The sequence below is a fragment of the Heterodontus francisci genome, chromosome 13, assembly GCF_036365525.1.
Source record: "Heterodontus francisci isolate sHetFra1 chromosome 13, sHetFra1.hap1, whole genome shotgun sequence".
Classification (NCBI taxonomy): Eukaryota; Metazoa; Chordata; class Chondrichthyes; order Heterodontiformes; family Heterodontidae; genus Heterodontus; species Heterodontus francisci.
In genome coordinates this window covers 94,995,022-95,014,791 of record NC_090383.1, presented here as the reverse complement: position 1 = coordinate 95,014,791, position 19,770 = coordinate 94,995,022, and the positions used below count along the sequence as shown (strand labels likewise).

The window sequence follows — 19,770 nt, the reverse complement described above, 5'->3', positions numbered from 1 at the left end:
ACTGTGATTTCTGGATCAAGAAGTGAACGAAGCAGAGAAACAAGTTGTAAAATAAAAATCAAGATCACACTGGGGAACGAGGGGCTGCAATGGATCAACAAATCAGGATTGACGGTTGAGGATCAGAAGGACCCTAGCAAGCTATGGACATTCCTGGAAGATCAAATCAAGGTAAAGGTCAATTTCCGAGTAAACAGGCTTTGACCTACCAGCAAAGGCAGGATAGTCCGTTGACCAGTTTGTTGCAAGGTGCCGAGACAAAGCTCAGGAATGCGACTTTACAGATAATGAGTTGTCGTATCAGGTTATGGAACTAGTCATCGCGTCTACCCCAAAAGAGGCCTTTCAAAAAGAGCTGCCAGAAAAGGCACAGCATATATGGATTACTTAATGATGGAAGGAAATTTGAAGACATCATGGCTGGGCACTAACAGTTACAAGTGTTGGAGGCGACTATGACAATTGGTAAGATAACCAAGGCTCAGAAGTCTGATAAGCCTTGTGACAAATGTGGCCTGATTCATCCAATTCGCAGTTGTCTGCCATACCAGGACCAGTGCAAAGCTTGTGGCATGCAAGGACATTGGGCAAGGTAGTGCAGAAGGCTGAGCTCAGATACTGCACACAGGAATGATGGCATATCACATGCAGCGAGAATGTCTGCAAGACAGGATGGCAAATGCAATAAAAGGTATGCCAACACACAACAAAAGCCCAAGCAGGTGCATCAGGTCAGCAGAAAGACAGATTTCCAGGAGGACACAGATGAAGAACGCACTTATGCGAACAGTGAGCACGCATTTCACATATTTAATTTGGATCAACGTGTCACTGCGATTACACAATCGGACGCATTTGCCATGATCGGGATTATACATCTGCAGAAGAGTGGCAAGCATAAGTTCAGAGTGAAACTCAACATCAGAGTAAGTGCAAATATTCTGTCCCTCCGTATACTGAATGACATAAATTTAGAGAAATGGGAATCAATGACGTGACCCACAATGGCTAGGCTGACTGACTACAATGGTTCTCCGATCCAGTGCATTGGAACGATAACCTGCAGCTATGAGAGCTCTGAATGGCTACCACATATGTTTTATATTGTAGACACAACTTGACCAGCCAGAGAAGGATTTCCAGTATGCTGAGATTTACGAATCGTCACAATACATGAAGTCAGTAACGCATCGAAGGTTATAGAAAATACCAATGTCGAGTGTATTAGATCGGTCCATGCAAAGAACGACACAAAAGCTGGGAGTTTTGACACAAACTGGTGATATGACCGGGAGCATCTTCTCGGACTTCAGTTCATTGCAGTAAGTACCCAGAGGCCAGAGGGGTTGCCGCTGATAGAAAGATGGTAACTGGCAGCATCACATAAGTTTTCAACAGTAACTGATGTACTGCTTTCCAAGCAAGGGAAGATGAAGGCTTAGTATGACAGGCAAGCAGGACCAGAATTAGCTTGATTGCAAGAAGCACAGAAGGTCAGAGTTCTCAAACATGTATCAGGAACTTGGTATCCCGCAGAGGTTGCTAGGATACGTGACCAGCCCAGATCGTATGTGGTCAAGACACCCAATGGTGCAATTCTCAGATGGAACCGAAGTCAACTCAGACAGCTGTCGCCAATACTACATTTGATAACTCTGTGGCATCGTGGACACCTTCAAAGGCAAAGTCTGAAGATGAATGTACAGAGGCTAGGAGCACAGAGGACGAGCGTGTTAATCAAAGTTCCGCATTTCCAGAGACTCAGAGGAATTGTAAAGGTGAGCACAGCTCTGAGAAGAGGTTTAAGATAACAAGATTGGTTCGAATAAGCAAACCTCCCTTACGTTTTAGAGTATTAAACTTGCTTACTTGTAAATTATGTTTTGTTTTATTCCTGTACAATTAGTCTGAACTGCAACATCATTGTTTACTGTACATATGTTTTCTGATTAATGGGATGTGTTTTTTATCATTGGAGAAAAGGGGGATGCTGTGGGATCACTTTAAGAGATTGTAAATGAAGAGTCACTGAAGGAAGTGATGTCACATCACACATGACCAGAGCGCTATGGGTGTCGACTGATAGACCAAGGCATATGTAGGTGTGCTGCTGTATTAGTTGTGTCTGTACATGTTCCAGTGTAAGTTACAATAAAGACCCACGTATTCTTTGTCTATTATTTAGATTTAGAGATACAGCATTGAAACAGGCCCTTCGGCCCACCGAGTCTGTGCTGACCATTAATCACCCATTTATACTAATCCTACACTAATTCCATATTCCTACCACATCCTCACCTGTCCCTATATTCCTTTACCACCTACCTATACTAGTGACAATTTATAATGGCCAATTCACCTATCAACCTGCAAGTCTTTTGGCTGTGGGAGGAAACCAGAGCACCCGGAGGAAACCCACGCAGACACACGGAGAACTTGCAAACTCTACACAGGCAGTACCTGTAGTCTGTACCAGTATTCGCAGTCCTATGAATCTTAGAATAATTCACGTACTAAAAATAATATAACAAATTACTTTATTTATCCAATCACAATACTCTGCTCCATTCATCATTGCTTGAACAGCAACCAATAGGCCAATCTGTGCAAAACTTGGATGTACAGCCACCTTTAGCTTAACTCATTAATGACGGTTCATAAAGAATTGCAACCCAAAACGAAATAATTACTCACACAAGGCAAAAAAAAATGCAAGTATTTTCAACATCTCTAAAAACAAATTGTGTCCAATCCAGTGTGCCCCTCTATAGCGGCAAGAAAATAACACCAAATGCACCTCATCTATGATATCAGACATTTCTCCAATAAATCTGCACTTGAGAGGTTTTGCATGACTGAATTAAGGTAAATGTGAAATGAATAAACCAAATATGAAATTTAACATCTTCCCAAACTTAATTTAGTAAAGTTATGGTGATATACAATGAAAACTGCAGGATGAATGGTTATTAAGTTCATAGCAGAATGGCAAGTTCGGTTTAGTAACTGTTAGTGTACACTCTGTTGAGTAGAAGTCTGACCTGTGAAGAACAGCAGACATGCAATTCCCCAAAGTCTCTCTACAGGCCATTTTTAGGTATTGATCAGTGCAATTCACATTCAATGATTTTAAACTGCTCAGCTTCTGTCACTGATAAAATGCTATATAAATATTTAGATAAAAATTAAACATCACTGTGAAGCGAGTTAATGTAATGTCTTGGATTCCATTCAAATGGTACATTGATGCGCCAATTGTATAAATCTGGACATTCATTATTTTTTGATTCTGATACATGTAAGCATTTGATAGGTCTAAATCTACACTTTGCATTTACTTATTTATAAAAAAAAATGTTTTTTAAATATCCTCAGTGATGAGGAATCAGGAAGAATTGTTGCCATCACTGGACTAAGTATTGCTTTTGATCTAACAACTTGTTAACTGCTGCCACCTCAATGTTGTAACAGTCGGGCTGCGGATCTCATACAGGCTTTTTTTCCAGATTGGAGTTGCACTTCACATGGTGGGAGCTCAAAACTGTTGAGATCTCAAACTGCCAGGCTTTAGTGTGTTTGGACAATTACTACAATGAACATGGTATAGCACAGCAGTTTCATATCATCTAATGTCATATTATTTTGTCGTATTATTTTGCCGCATCCAGACAACAAAGTCTTAATATTGTTAAGTAAACTCAAGCACAGGTCACTCAATTAACTTTGCAAATTGATGCACTACTTTTACATTAACAAATCTTCTGTGACGATTCACGATGAGTCGGAGGACACACTTTTAAAAAATGATTTGCAACATAGCAGTATCATTACTTTATGGTGATCGAATAAGTGATATTCTTTTTTAATACAAAGTACTAAAAGTGTTAGCACTGTTTTCAGGTTCAAGTCAAGTGATTTCTGAGGAAATTGTAAACAATTATAATTATACGCTTGGCTTTATCTCATCATTTTAAAGCCGATGATAGGGTACAACATGAAGATACTAATAGTTCTAGGTAGGCAGCAGGTGTGTGGCAATTATGGGAAGTGGGGGAAGCAGGCTGCCATTGACATATAGATGGGTAAGGTTCTGGGATTGGTAGTATTGGAGTTTGTGTTGGATTTGGTAGAACTCAGATGGAGTCCGGATGTTGCAGCCTGAGATTTTTTGAGGATTACTGACGGGGTTCGGGTGGGCCTGGAACTTAGCTACATGGCAGGGGTGGATTGCTCAGACTCAGATTTTGCTTCCTAATCGTCTTTCTTCCCAACACTTGACCAATTACCTTTTCTTGCCACTATGGTAGATGATGCTGTAAATTGTTTTCACTGCTTAGCATCTGTCACCATCAAAACTGCCATCACCATCTTCCAACATAAGTAGCCCATTCTAGACTTTTCCATTATCTCTGCTTACTATACTACCTCCAACCTTCCTTTCCTAGAATCATAGAATCATAAAAAGTTTAAGGCACAGAAAGAGTCCACTTGGTCCATTGCGTCTGTGCCGGCCGAAAAACAATCCACCTATTCTATTCTCACCTTCCAGCATTTGGTCCGTAGCCCTGCAGCGTACGGCACTTGAGGTGCATATCCAGACTCCTTTTGAATGGGTTGAGGGTCTCTGCCACAACCAGCCTTTCAGGCAGTGAGTTCCAGACCATCACCACCCTCTGGGTGAAAAAGTTTTTCCTTATCTCCCCTCTAATTTTTCTACTACTTTAAATCTATGCCCCCGCGTCACTGACCTCCCTAAGATCTCAAAGGATCTTGAATACATCTTTGGATCCTGGTTCCAGGCTCATATCATCTACAACTTTCTGTTTGAATCCCTTCTGTCTGCAAGAAAAACAAAACAAGCTTACGTTCCCTATAGTGCCCAAAAGGCATTACTGCCAATGAAATAAGTTTGAAGGGTAGTTGTTGCTGAAATGTAGGGAAACAGATGAGCCAATTGGCATGTAGCAAGGTCCCACAAATAGCAATCAGATAAATGACCAGACAATCTGTTTTAGTAATGTTAATTGAAGAACGTGCATCAATCTTTGAAGGTAGCAGGACATATTGAGAGAGTGGTTATTAAAGCATATGGGATCTTGAGCTTCATAAACAGAAGGATGGAGTACAAAAGCAGGGAAGTTGTGCTGAACCTTTATAAAGCTCTGGTTAAGCCCCTACTAGAGTATTGCATCCAGTTCTGGTCACTACACTTCAGGAAGGATGTGAGGGTCCTTGACAGGGTGCAGAGGAGATTTGCCACAATGGTTCCAGGGATGGGAGATTTTAGTTACAAGGTTAGGTGGAAAACCTGGGGTTGTTCTCCTTAGAACAAAGGAGATTGAGGGGAGATTTAATAGAAATGTACAAGATTATGACAGGCTTAGACAAGTTAGACAAGAAAAACTGTTCCTATTAACAGATGGTACAAGGACTAGGGGACACAGATTGTAAGTTTTGGGCAAGAGATGCAAGAGGAATGAGGAAGAACGTTTTGTACGCAGTGGCTGGTAATGATCTGGAACTTGTTGCCCACAAGGGTGGTGGAAGTGGAGGCCATCAATGACTTCAAAATGAAGTTGGATGGCCACTTGAAAGAAATCGACTTGCAGAGCTATGGGGATGGAGTGGGACTGACTGAATAGCTCAGTGGAGAGCTGGCATGGACTCCTTGGGCCAAATATCCTGCTTCTGTGCCGTGAATGCGATGACTAATTTTGTTTATTCTTTCACGGGATGTGGGCACCGCTGGCTACCAGAATTGAACACAATATTCTAAGTGTGGCCTAACTAAAGTTCTGTACAGCTGCAGCATGACTTGCCAATTTTTATACTCCGATGAAGGCAAGCATGCCGCATGCCTTCCTGACTACCTTATCCACCTGCGTTGCCACTTTCAGTGACCTGTGGACCTGTACGCCCAGATTTCTCTGCCTGTCAATACTCCTAAGGGTTCTGCCATTTACTGTATACTTCCCACCTGCATTAGACCTTCCAAAATGCATTACCTCACATTTGTCCGGAATGAACTCCATCTGCCATTTCTCCACCCAAGTCTCCAACCGATCTATATCCTACTGTATCCTCTGACAATCCTCAACACTATCCGCAACTCCACCAGCCTTTGTGTCGTCCGCAAACTTACTAATCAGACCAACTACATTTTCGTCCAAATCATTTATATATATTATAAACAGCAAAGGTCCCAGCACTGATCCCTGCGTAACACCACTAGTCACATCCCTCCATTCAGAAAAGCACCCTTTCACTGCTACCCTCTGTCTTCTATGACTGAGCCAGTTCTGTATCCATCTTGCCAGCTCACCTCTGATCCCATGTGACATCACCTTTTGTATCAGTCTGCGATGAGGGACCTTATCAAAGGCTTTACTGAAGTCCATATAGATAACATCCACTGCCCTTCCTTCATCAATCATCTTTGTCACTTCCTCAAAAAACTCAATCAAATTAGTGAGACATGACCTCCCCTTCACAAAACCATGCTGCCTCTCGCTAATAAGTTTGTTTGTTTCCAAATGGGAGTAAATCCTGTCCCGAAGAATCCTCTCTAATAATTTCCCTACCACTGACGTAAGGCTCACCGGCCTATAATTTCCTGGATTATCCTTGCTACCCTTCTTAAACAAAGGAACAACATTGGCTATTCTCCAGTCCTCTGGGACCTCACCTGTAGCCAATGAGGATGCAAAGATTTCTGTCAAGGCCCCAGCAATTTCTTCCCTTGCCTCCCTCAGTATTCTGGGGTAGATCCCATCAGGCTTTGGGGACTTATCTACCTTAATGCTTTGCAAGACACCCAACACCTCCTCCTTTTTGATAATGAGATGACTGAGACTATCTACACTCCCTTCCCTAGGCTCATCATCCACCAAGTCCTTCTCTTTGGTAAATACTGATGCAAAGTACTCATTTAGTACCTTGCCCATTTCCTCTGGCTCCACACGTAGATTCCCTTCTCTGTCCTTGAGTGGGCCAACCCTTTCCCTCGTTACCCTCTTGCTCTTTATATACGTATAAAAAGCCTTGGGATTTTCCTTAATCCAGTTTGCCAATGACTTTTCATGACCCCTTTTAGCCCTCCTGACTCCTTGCTTAAAATTAACAAAAAAAATTGAAGGCATAAAACTTGCAGATCATCTCTTATTTGTGTGATCACAACCAATTGAGCACTCATTACTGTCAGAAGTAATTCGAGGTCACTGAACAAATTCATAACTACATTTGTGCTTTGTTTAATTGTTGTCTTTTAACAGCTTTTTAAAAGTTGTTTTCTTTTCCATCATCCTTCTCAGCTCATGTTACGTTTGCTTGAGAGGACAGGAAGATTCAGCCTACAACTAATCCTATGGATCATTAGTTATAGATGAGGAAGGCCTTAGTTATCCAGAAAAACTGTGTAGTATCATCATAGTATCCAAATATGGCTCAATTTCAGGTTATTTACCTCCATTATCTTACTTGGAAATCTACTTTAGGTGTTCACTTCTCTCTGTGTGAACAAGAAATTCCTTGCATCATTTGCTGTTAACATTGCCTCGCCACAGTTTAATAATTTCAAAGTGAACTTTTTCTCCAAGACAGTTTTTCCTACTCCCCCACCCAGGAATGATCCTGTTGACCCCAGGGGAAAATTCTTCAGGGATACCAGAATACGTGTGTTAGTTGGTATTGGGAATGGAGTTCATCAGGTCCTAAAGTGAGCAAATGAGTGTCCTAACATGTTTGCTACCAAGTCATCTTTTAATTACAAGTCGTAAGCTGACTGATAGTGATACAGAGGTCAACATTTCTTTGAAACTTACCTTGTATTCTTTTGTTGCACCAAAATTGGTCAGAATATACAACTGATTTCTCCAATGTTCCACATGGTAAATTACTTCACGGACTCGCTCTTGCACAATCTTGGGGCCATCCAGTGGAAATATACGATCAAATAACCAGACCTCTGAGCTATTCTTACTGTTACTGTTGATAGTGATAAACCTCCCATCTTTGGTGCAGGTCAGCTCCACAAAAAACCTTGAAACATCGACAGAAAAAGCAGAAGGAACTATTCAGACAACTTGCAGGTGATTCAGCTAACATTAGCTTAATATACAAGTTATTTTAGGAACCAAAGAACAGAATTCCACTATATAATACTTACTAGTCTGTCCAAACATGTCAACAAAAATGTGCAAATACTGGTAGTCTGGATTAGACAGAAAATGCACAATAGACAGAACAGCATCTGATGAAGGGTCATGTTCAGAACAGTAATCTGATTGGCTTGTGCACTTTGTTCTTTTACCTTGGGTCATTTTCTTTATAGACCAGCTCAGATGTTGCTCTCATGTCTTCCAGTACAAGCCGGAATACTTGATGGGACTGAAGCTTCTCTAAAATGCAGTAAAACAGACTGTTGTCTGTGCCCCATTCTGTAACAAACAACAAGTTATAGGCTTTCAATCCAAGAAAGTGCATTTGAAAATATATCTTAAAAGTATGAATAAAATTAAGAGTTTTAACTATATGTACTGGAGCCTATTATCACAAACCTGAGGAGGTCAAAATGAAGTATTAGTGTGTGGATTTGGATGCAGGCCTGCACCGTGGTATAGCTGGATAAATAGAAACTTCATCATAGCAAACCAAACAATGACTATCATTTCTTGCATTCTGTTTCAGTCAAATATCAACTCTAACACTTCTGCAAGTCTTGTGATAATGGATTGTTTCTCCATTCATGCCCTCATTCTGAAGGAGTGCATTGACATGTTGGCCCTGACTCATCTATCCCCTGATATTATTCCTTCCCTGTTATAAAGACTGCAATGGCCAGCTGCTTGTTGCTTTCACATTCCTTGCCAAATTGCCAAGGTTCAGTGTGGCAACCAACTCCAAGTTCCATCTTGGCCTATCCCCTTCCTTACATAGCTCCTTCTCCCAAGGCATTTTACTCTTCACTACCAGTTCCACCTCTTCTTTAAGATCCTCATTTTCTCTCATACCCTCAACTTGCAGCTATGTTCTTCACTGAAATCTCCTCTCTTTTAGCCTCTGCAGTGTGACCTTATCTTTTGTCATGAGACAAAAGAGATTAGTCTTGGATAGGGCTAAATAGGGCTAGTAGTTCGATGTACTAATAGTCTTAAAACAAGTACTGTAGTGAAGTTAGGCATGATGGGATACTTGACCAATGTCAGTCCTGGGATTCAGCAACGTGATAATAAAAGCCTAGCAGTCTGTGTAAACATGTTATTCTGTGGGAACGAGATAAAGGGAAAGTGAAAGACAGACAGCAATCACCAAGTAACTAGCAGACTCAAGGCTGGGAACTGAAGGAACTGAGATAGCAGGGAACATCTGCTAGGCTGGTGTTTTTCATTGAGCAGGTTACTAACCACATGATGAATGTAATGAATTAAAGTGATTAATGATTGTCATAGAATTGTATCGTAAAACTAGGGATTTAAGAACTATAAATATGTGCTGCAAACTCTGTATTGCTGAGAAGTTCTTTGGGTTACCAGAAGCTTCTCCCTTGCATATGCTTGAATTAACGTCATTGCTTGCTTAAATTCCATAGACTCAAGAGTAGACAGTTTAATTCCAGAACAATTTGGCATAGTCGGCAGGATCCTTGTGGCACTGTGGTCAGCGCCAGATCAAACCTTGACATCAAAGAACGGGTGAGTATGTTTCCTTTACTACCCATTAGATAGGGAGGTCGGCATTTGAGATGGGGAGCTGGCGCGGCGACTCGAGGATTCGAACTAAAGAATGGATCAGTGGGTGCGGTAATTAAAGACAGCGCGACGTAGGCGAATTAAGAACGGCTGTAGGGTAAAACGGGAGAGATCATTTCTTACAGAAAATTAACAAGAGTTGGACTATAAAGCATCAGCCATAGCAAATAAGAATCTGGAGCAATTTTTGGCAGCCAAAAACAAGACTTTAGATAAAATGATCAAGTAAGGTTGGCATCCCTTGTAGACCCCAGATAAGCAAAAGAATGGTGGAAAGAACAGACAAAAGGGAATAATTATATTATGCAAGTGCTATCTTACCATGTGTCAGTCTGGAAAATCTGAATTAGCTAAGCTAACTCAGGAAAAGAGACAGGTTACCAGTGTTAGAAGGGCGAGAGCCAGAGTGGGAAAGTGAGTGGTATCAGGTTTAGGTAAGAGGGACAACTTAAACAAGATGCTTTAGTGAAATTTAAAGCGAGTGAAAGCAAGTTACTGTGTCTTTGTTCAAGTCGGCATGAATGTTGGAAGCTTCCACAAATTAATGTCCTTGTCTGTGCAGCTTGTGTTCTGTAGAGCTAACAGTCATTAACCCTTTCTGGTCTGGCTTTAATGTTAAAAGTATGCGTCTATTACTTGTTCTATTCTTGCAATATATTTCTGTGGGAACCTTGAGTCATGTTTTGGGTGTGAACTAGTTGAACCTGTGTGAGTTTTCCTTGGGCTTGGGACTTTATTGCAGATTTTTGGTACTTCGAATTCATAACCCATTACAGGAATCAATATTTCTAACTTGTTTGGAATTAAGGAACTGTGAATGTGATTATTGAGTGTGTTCATTTCCATTTAAGATTGTGCACCCAGAAATGGGGTATAAAAACGGAACTACATTTTAAATTAAAGATGCTGATGTAATGCTTTATTTTTATTCTAAAAGTTGGTTTTGCAACTGTGAAAAGGCAATGAATAATCTTGTAAGAGATAAGCTTCAGTCTTGAAGATGCCTGGCAGAAATCTAATTTGAAGTTTTCAAACAGTTTGCTTTAAAATCTGCTATTGCCATTTTGCAGTTTAAATTAAAGACATGTCTTACTGACTGTTTTTAAGCAGCAAATGACAGGAATTGAAAATTGGTTTAATTAAGGGAGAGAAAGGATAAATAAAAGGAGATATAGGAAAGATTTTAAAGTTGGTTTAAGAGACTGGTGTTAAGCCTTTTGTTGTAAGAATGTTAAATAACTTTATTCTTTAGTTTTTTTGGTTTTATTACAGTCATTTGAAAAGGTGCATGAAGAAAGAACGCGAAATTTGGTAATTTACCTTTCCTTTAAAAAAAAAGCACGTGCTATTCAGTTCTGTGTGTAGTAATAAGCATTGGTTTGAATTAAGTTTACATTGTTAAGGTTAACTGACCTGCTAAGTTTGGAAAACTGGAATTTCATTAGTGGCCACAATGAACTTCGAAGTTATCATCTCATGGTGTGAGGGAATATTTAATTCCAGACATAAGGTTCGCTCATATAACATTGGCAGTTTTGAATTTTAAATTTTTTTTGCTGTGAACTGGAATTTTGAATCATCTTTATTGTATCAAAAAAAACTCACAAAAATGTTATAAGTTTGGATACAATTGAAGTTAAATCTAAAAATCTTCCCTGATGGAGATGTTTTGAAGTTTAAGGGGATAATCAAATTTAGAAAAACTGATAAAAGCAGTCTAGGTGGTTTCTATGAATATAGAGAAATAAGTTTCTTTTTGGGAAGAAATCAATGGAACATTAACAAAACCTGTCACTCCAGCAACACTTATTTGAATCTGGGATAATTTTGAGATGCAAAAAGTCCAGTGTAATTTAGCAAACTACTTTTAAGAAATTAAAATGTCATCTAAGATAAAGGATCTTAGAAAGTCAGCAGTAAATAATTTGGGGTTTAACCATTTTAGGGAACTGTCCTGAACAGACTTAGGCACGGACTTGATGGGCCAAATGGCCTCCTTCTGTGCTGTACTATTCTATAACAATCAGAGATGCCAACATTTGGGAAAAATCTGGAATAACACTGCAACTCAGTTAACGGCATATGCGCAAGCTTGCTTGTGCACAGTTGATAGTTGCTCCAATGCTGTTGAATCAGTCCTGCAAAATAAATGGGCAGATTCCACAGCATGAGAAACAAAGCATATTAAGGAAAGATATTCGATAACGCCTTTCATGACCTCAGGACGACCCAAAGGTTTTACAGCCAACTTGTGCACAAAGTCCCACAGTTATGTGATAATAACCAATTAATCTGTTTTGGTGATGTTGGTTGAGGGATAAATATTGGCCAGGCGTCAGAAAGAACTCCCCTGTTCTTTGTCAAAATAGTGCCATGGGTTCTTTAATGTCCACTTGAGAGGGCAGGTTTAAGGTCTTATCTGAAAGACCTTCTTTGAAAGAATCTTCTTGAAGAAATGAGGATGTTACTAACAGAATTGATAAAGGGGAGTCAGTGGATGAGGTATACTTGGATTTTCAGAAGGCTCTTGATATAGTTCCCCACAGGAGGTTGGTTAGCAAAATTAAAGCACATGGGATAGGAGGTAATATACTGGCATAGATTAAGGATTGGTTAATAGGCAGAAAGCAGAGAGTAGGAATAAACGGGTTATTCTTGCGTTGGCAGGCTGTGACTAGTGGGGTACCGCAGGGATCAGTGCTTGGGCCCCAGCTGTTCACAATATATATCAATGATTTGGATGTGGGGACCAAATGTAGTATTTCCAAGTTCGCGGATGACACAAAGCTAGGTGGAAATGTGAGTTGTGAGGAAGGTGCAAAGCAGCTTCAAGGGGATTTGGAAAGACTTGGTGAGTGGGCAAGAACATGGCGGATGGAATATAATGGAGAAATGTGAGGTTATCCACCTTACTAGGAGGAACAGATGTGCAGAGTATTTCTTAAATGATAAGAGATTAGTAAGTGTAGATGTACAAAGGGACCTGGGTGTCCTTGTCAATATGTCACTGAAAGCTAACATGCAGATGCAGCAAGCAATTAGGAAGGCTAACGGTATGTTAGCCTTTATCCCAAGAGGATTTGAATACAGGAGTAGTGAAGTCTTGCTTCAATTGCATAGAACCTTGGTTAGACAGCACTTGGAGTACTGTGTGCAGTTTTGGTCCCCTTAGGAAGGATATTATTGTCATAGAGGGAATGCAACAAAGGTTCACCAGACTTGTTCCTGGGATGGCGGGACTGTCCGATGGAAAGAGATTGGGGAAACTGGGCCTGTATTCTCTAGAGTTTCGAAGAATGAAAGGTGATCTCATTGAAACCTACAAAATAGTTAAAGGGATAGACAGGGTAGATGCAGCTGAGATGTTTCCCCTGGTTGGGAAGTCTAGAATCAGGGGACACAATTTCAAAATAAGGGGGAAGCCACTTAGGACAGAGATGAGGAGAAATTTCTTTACTCAGAGGGTTGTGAATCTTTGGAAGCTCAGTCACTGAGTATGTTTAAAGCAGAGATTGACAGATTTTTAAATACAAATGACATAAGGGGATATGAGGATAGGGTGGGAAAAAGGCATTGAAATGGATGATCAGCCATGATCATATCGAATGGTGGGGCAGGCTCGATGGCTGAATGGCCTATTCCTGCTCCTATGTTCCTAAGTGCAGTGATATAAATTCAACTTAAATTAGGATTATAACTGCATCTATATTGCAACATATCATGCCAGAATGAAATTCAGTGACTGTCTTGCGGAAGCAAATGTAACAGCCATGCAGTGACCAGCCAATTTGATTTTTACTGGTACTGGATGAGGAAGGAATATTGCAACAACAACAGGAGAACTCCCTGTATTTCTTTGCTTAGTGCCATAGGATCTTTAACCTTCACCTGACCGAATGCTAGCAGAGATGGGACCCCAGCTTAATGTCTCACCCACAGAACAAAACAAATAACTTAAAGGTCTTCTAAGTGTGAAGTCACAATGCACTGTCCCACTCACCAAAACTAAATGCTCTCAGCAAAACATGCACCACCTCTGGTTTAGGGCCGATCTTGACCACAACACAAGTGGATTCATCCAATAAAGTACGTATGCTTGAAGCCAAATATTTTTGATTTGGCGAGACTCTGATACGTTGAAATTGAGCATCCTTTGTTTGAAGAAACTGCAGCTGATCCAAGCACAAGATAACTTCAGGAACTTGATGACCTTTGGACATAAATAACGTTTCACACTGTAGAGTATAAAATAGAACTGAAATGTTCAGTCATGAATCAAAAGCACAGAAACCTGCTACATACATGCAAACAGATGTCCTTCTATAAAGAAACAAAAGCAAGAAATGCTGGAATCACTCAGCAGGTCTGGCAGCATCTGTGGAAAGAGAAGCAGAGCCAACGTTTCGGGTCAGTGACCCTTCTTCGGAACATTTCACTGACCCGAAACGCTGGCTCTGCTTCTCTTTCCACAGATGCTGCCAGACCTGCTGAGTGATTCCAGCATTTCTTGCTTTTGTTTCGGATTTCCAGCATCCGCAGTATTTTGCTTTTATCCTTCTATAAGAATGTTACAGTAGCATTTTCCTTTTTTATATATCAATAATCAGTAATACCTCAATTTTAACTTGGAGGCACAAATCGAGAAGTTGGAAAGACCCCATGACATCTCAGCATGAGGCCCAGTAAATTCTAACTTCTGGACCTCATTTCCATTTAACTAATGGGCTTCCTTCCCCATCGTGAAGGTAATCTGACAATATGCCCATATGACACTTGTAATTTCCAGGGCACCCTGAGGCCTATTTAAAGAGTGACATTTCACCTCATTTTGTTTTTGCTTGTCCAATTGTTGAAGAAATTTTAGCACCAGTCATGAGTTGAAGGGCTACCTCCTGATCTCCTCTCCACTTGATGCCTCCCTTAAGGACCTGGTGGAGGAAACCAGGGCAAGGAGTGAGGTACAGTTCCCCAATAGCTGCAGGAGCATCCCCAAGGACATTATGAAGCAGGCCATGAAAGAAGTGGCTGCAGGATCAAGTGCCAACGGCGTCATCCCCAGGACCTGGGTTCAATGACGTCAAGATCATTAGAGGTATTGGACAGAAAAATTTACACTCCAGATTGTAGAAGATGCAAAGTCTGCTTATGGGAGTGACCAAAGATACTGAACTTGAGATAATACTCAGCATAAAACAGTGACAGTTGTATTTGCAAAAATAAATTTTTTTTCTCTGTGTCAATTTTCTTCCTTTCTGCCACTTTCTAAGTACCGACTTATTTGTTCTTATTTGGTGCTGGCATCAAAAGGTTCATGTGTTAGCCCAGGCAGTGAATATCAGTAGGCTGTATGACTGTGAATCTAATCCTCACACTAAGTTTATGTACCTTCAGGAGGAGTCAGTAAACAGGGATCAGTAGTGAGAACCCGGGCTGACTTTTTTTTTTCATAAGTCAAGAGTATGACCAACTTAGCCAAACTAACACTAAAGGCAGATGTTGGATGATAACATGATTGTGCTTGGTTATAATGCTATCAATGATGAATAGCCTATTTGGAATCACACATTAAGAATGATCACTTGGATGAGATATTGGAACACTGTCACCTCTGGAACTTTACCTCAACAAAACTCAGTACTTTTAGGAGGAGAGGAAATTGTTTTTTTTTTTAAAGAATATAAACTGTCTCGAGCTCAATTTTAGTTACAACATTATTTAGCTATGTTTTTACAGTTGGAAGTTACATTTTATAGTCTTTCAAGAGCAAAATAATAATTAATTTGATTTGTTCAAACAGATCATGCGAATGAACTGGCACAGTATTGATTATTATTTTTGCACACTTCCGAACTGGTTCAGAAGACTGAGGTTGTTACAGCGTCATTTAATTTATGGTCCTCAGAAGTCTTTAGAGAGAAAGGTCTGTGATCAGCCTCACAGACAGATTTGAAGCAATATCCTTGAGGTGAAAAGGCCCTTCTTACATCAGTGTTGACTGGCTTCAATTAGGTTCTATTTGTATGTAATTTCTATGCTGATTATGTTAGACTGTACCATTTTGAAGTCTTCTATAAATGCAGCCATCTTCTTCAAAGTACTCAAGGTCATTTATTTGCATCTGTGGAAACAAGTAGATGAAGGTTATCACATCAAAATGCTAATCACAAAACACAACTATTATATACACAATCCAGCGGTCGACTGGCCCTGTCCCTACCTAACAAAGAGGAATGAGTTTAAAAGAACAGGAGAAGTCTACAAATACACATTTTACTGGATCAGAAAACAGATTAAGACTGAATTAATAATTTTGAACAGAAACATAAATGAACCAGACACAAATACTGTGGCTACAAGAGCAATACGGCTGCAGTGTCTACCATTTACAAGACGCACTGGAGCAACTTACCAAGGCTCCTTCGACAGCACCTCCCAAACCCGTGACCTCTACTGCCGAGAAGGACAAGTGCATCAAGTGCTTGGGAATGCCACCACCTCTAAGTTCCTCGCCATCTTTACTTGGAAATATATTGTCACTCCTTCATTGTCACTGGGTCAAAATCCTGGAACACTCTACTTAATGGTACTGTGGGCATACCTTCACCACATGAATGCAGCCATTTAGGAAGGCAGCTCACCACTGCCTTCTCAAGGGCAATTCGGGATGGGTCGCAAGTCCACATTCTGTGAATGAATAAAAAAGGCAGAGTATTTTTGTCCTTTGAGAATCTGACTAGAATTTTACAACTTTTATTCTAGCAAATAGTTTAGAAAAAAAGACGAGTGATTCTGAGTGTTTAACTTGACCTCTAATCGATGATGCAAAATTCATTTTATTAATGTAAGTTTGACCACGGAGATCTGCGTAGAACTTATCTTTGTCAGCTGGGTTAGCCTTCAGGGTTGGCGCATAAACGCTGATGAAGGTTGCATGCTGCTGGTCTTGGAGGGGCAGGCGCAGGGACATGATGCGTTTGGAATGGCCGATTGACAGGCTTGAAAGTTTAGTGACGATAGTCTCCTTCACCATGAAGCCTATGCCGAAGAGGTGTTGTTCACCTCGAGGTCTACCTGACCAACAGAGGGTGTAGCCAGCGTTGTGTTGTTAGGCTGCCTTGCTCTGAGAAGCAGAACTCACTCACAGCCACTATATATCAATGTCTACTCTGGCTAGCTCATGGGCCACCAGGGCTGAGCATCGTTGGGGGCAGCTGTTGTCACCAGAGTTGAGCATTGTTCTCACGTTCCAGCAGGCGAGTTTCAGAATTTTTCTTCTTTTTCCACCTTTTAAAGCAAGGTTAGGAGTTCGCGTTTCCTTCTCTGATGTAGTTTAACCGCATTAAAGAGATGCCCATTGACCGCGGCAAGCCATCTGAGTGGTAGGGAGACGAGCATTTGTTTAGGACACCTCTTCTAGGCCCCTCTCCAATTTCGGAGCAAGCAGTGCTGTCCTTCAAAAAGGTTGCTTGGTCGCTCAGGGCGCTACCGGGTGATGATGTCATCTCTAGGTCATCATCAATACAAACAATATCCTGAGCCACCTGCATGCAGGATTGGAACTGCGGCTGCCAGTGCCATCTTGCATCTGCCGTTTTAGCACCTTTCCCGTTGCTACAGGACTTACTTGTTGAGTTATAATTGGGGTGGATGGATTTCCTTCCTGCCTGGGCAGTGGTACTTTAAGGTGGAGTAGAGTTTGCGTTGACTGACCCCACCCTTTAAGCCTGGAGCTCATCTGTTGTGGCCCAGTGAGCTAGGACGGCTGTAGCGAGGTCTACAAGCGGTGGGTTTGGATTCAGACTCCAACCCTGAAGGCTAACCCAGCTGACAAAGATAAGGTCTACACAGATCTCCATGAACTCATTCAGAATGGTCCTCCCAAGGACAAAATTGTCATCCTTGGTGATTTCAACGCCAGAGTGGGCTGTGACAGCCTGGCATGGAAGGGAGTGCTCAGAAACTGTAATGAGAACGGACCTTTCCTCTTGGAACTTTGTGCAGAAAAGCAGATGTCCATAACCAACCTTCTTTCAACAAAAAGATCGCTTCAAGCCCACATGGATGCATCCCCGTTCTAAACACTGGCACCTGATAGATTACATCTTGGTGCGCCAGTGTGACCTAAAGGACGTCCTACATACTACAATCATGCCCAGTGCTGACTGTCATACAGACCACTGGCTCGTTTGTTCAAAGCTGAACTTCCATTTCAAGCCTAAGCCCAAGAACAGGCCTAGAGACAACCCATCAAAGAAATTTCAAGTCAGCAACCTGCAAACCTCATCTTGCAGAGATAGATATCAAGCAACCTTACAGACTAGACTGGAACATCCTGATCTCACTGCTGATTCCACCCCAGAAGAACTCAGGGAACACAAAGCTGCAGTACTGAATACTTCCAACAAGGTCGTCGGACCCTGCACCAAGAAAATAGGGATTGGTTTGATGAAAATGGCAAGGAAATTCAAGATCTGCTAAAACTAAAAAGGTCAGCTCATCAGGCTCACATGGCTCAGCCAGCCAGCCAGGAGAAAAAGACAGCCTACAGTCAAGCATGCAGCACCCTTCAATGTAAACTGAGAAACATCCAAAATGACTGGTGGATTGCACTTGCGGAAAAAACTCAACTGTATGCTGAAACTGGTGACATAAGACGTTTCTTCGAAGCACTAAAATCTGTCTATGGACCAGCACATCAAACCCAAAACCCCCTGAGGAGCGCCAATGGTAAGACCCTACACATCGACAAGGAGTCCGTTCTGGATCACTGGTTGGAGCTCTTTGAAACTCTCTTCAGCACCAAGTGCACAGTGCATGATGTTGCCATCAATCGCATCCAACAACAGCCTGTCAAAGAAGAACTGGATGACAGCCCAATTCTAGAGGAAACCTTGACCACCATCAACCAGATGAAGAGCAACAAAGCCCCCGGAACCGATGGAATTCCACCCGAAGCCTTGAAGCATGGTGGCTCTGCCCTATACACCAAGCTCCACGAGTTTTTCACGACCTGTTGGGAACAGGGCAGGATTCCAAGGGATCTTCGTGATTCCGTTATCATCACATTGTACAAAAACAAAGGAGAAAAATCAGACTGCTCCAACTACCATGGGATCACCTTCCTTCCTACTGCTGGGAATATCCCGAGTAGAATACTCCTGAACAGACTTATGCCTACCATTGCGGAAGAAAACTTCCCACAGGTCCAGTGTGGTTTCAGAGCAAACAGAGGCATCATAGACATGGTATTTGCACTCAGACAATTACAAGAAAAGTGTCGTGAGCAAAAAAAAAGTCAAGTCATTTTCGTAGAAATCACCAAGGCAACTGACACGGTGACCAGAGATGGACTTTGGAAAATCCTTGAAAAACTTGGTTCCTGGCCATGATGAAGCAGTTTCATGAAAATCAGTATGGACAAGTCAAGCAACACAGCGACTTCTCAAGTCCCTTATGAAGCAGGGATGTGTGCTGGCCCCAACCCTATTCACCATCTTTTTCAGCATGATGCTGCAGCAGGCAACGGAAGACCTTAAGGAGGGAGTTTATGTACACATCCGGACTGATGGAGATCTTTTCAACCTCAGGAGCCTTCAGGCTCATACAAAGACACAAGAAAAACTCATCCGTGAACTTCTTTTCGTCGATGACTGTGCTCTCCTGGCCCACAGTCAGTCAGACCTGCAATGTATAACAACACATTTTTCCGAGGCGGCACAACTCTTCGGACTAAAAATCAGTTTAGAGAAAAGTGAAGTCCTGCAACAGCCTGCACCTCAAGAAGAATACAGGCCACCAAAATTGAATAAACAATATTACCAGTTTGGAGTTTGGTATGTGAAGTTTAGCAGTAATTATACTGGGCTTTGCTGGCACTGGAAGCTTATTCTGTGGCATGGCAATAATGCGGAGGGGGGCGGGGGGCGGATTTGGTAGAACTGAGAGTTGAAATGTAGATTTATTTTTAAAAAGTGATTCACAGGATCTGGCAGCACTTGGGGAGGTAAGGGTTTAGCCAACACCA

At 41.5% G+C, this 19,770-nt stretch overlaps 1 protein-coding gene across 7 annotated transcripts in view; it reads right to left on the bottom strand.

Moving 5' to 3' along the window:
* The window catches only part of prepl (prolyl endopeptidase like), a 66,437-nt gene that overhangs the window by 38,917 nt on the left and 7,750 nt on the right, over nucleotides 1–19,770 (bottom strand). For 6 of the 7 annotated variants that reach the window (XR_010976266.1, XR_010976265.1, XM_068045203.1 and 3 more), the window contains exons 3-6: nucleotides 15,801–15,864; nucleotides 13,747–13,956; nucleotides 8,309–8,435; nucleotides 7,821–8,037 (exon numbers count right to left, since the gene is read on the bottom strand). Coding sequence is in view for 5 of the 7 variants with exons in the window: in XM_068045203.1 (XP_067901304.1) it covers nucleotides 7,821–8,037; nucleotides 8,309–8,435; nucleotides 13,747–13,956; nucleotides 15,801–15,864 (618 nt within the window). In the remaining 2 variants the exon portion in view is untranslated. Of the gene's footprint in view, nucleotides 1–7,820; nucleotides 8,038–8,308; nucleotides 8,436–13,746; nucleotides 13,982–15,800; nucleotides 15,866–19,770 lie in introns of those variants that run through there. The other variant, XM_068045205.1, reaches the window with a different exon arrangement.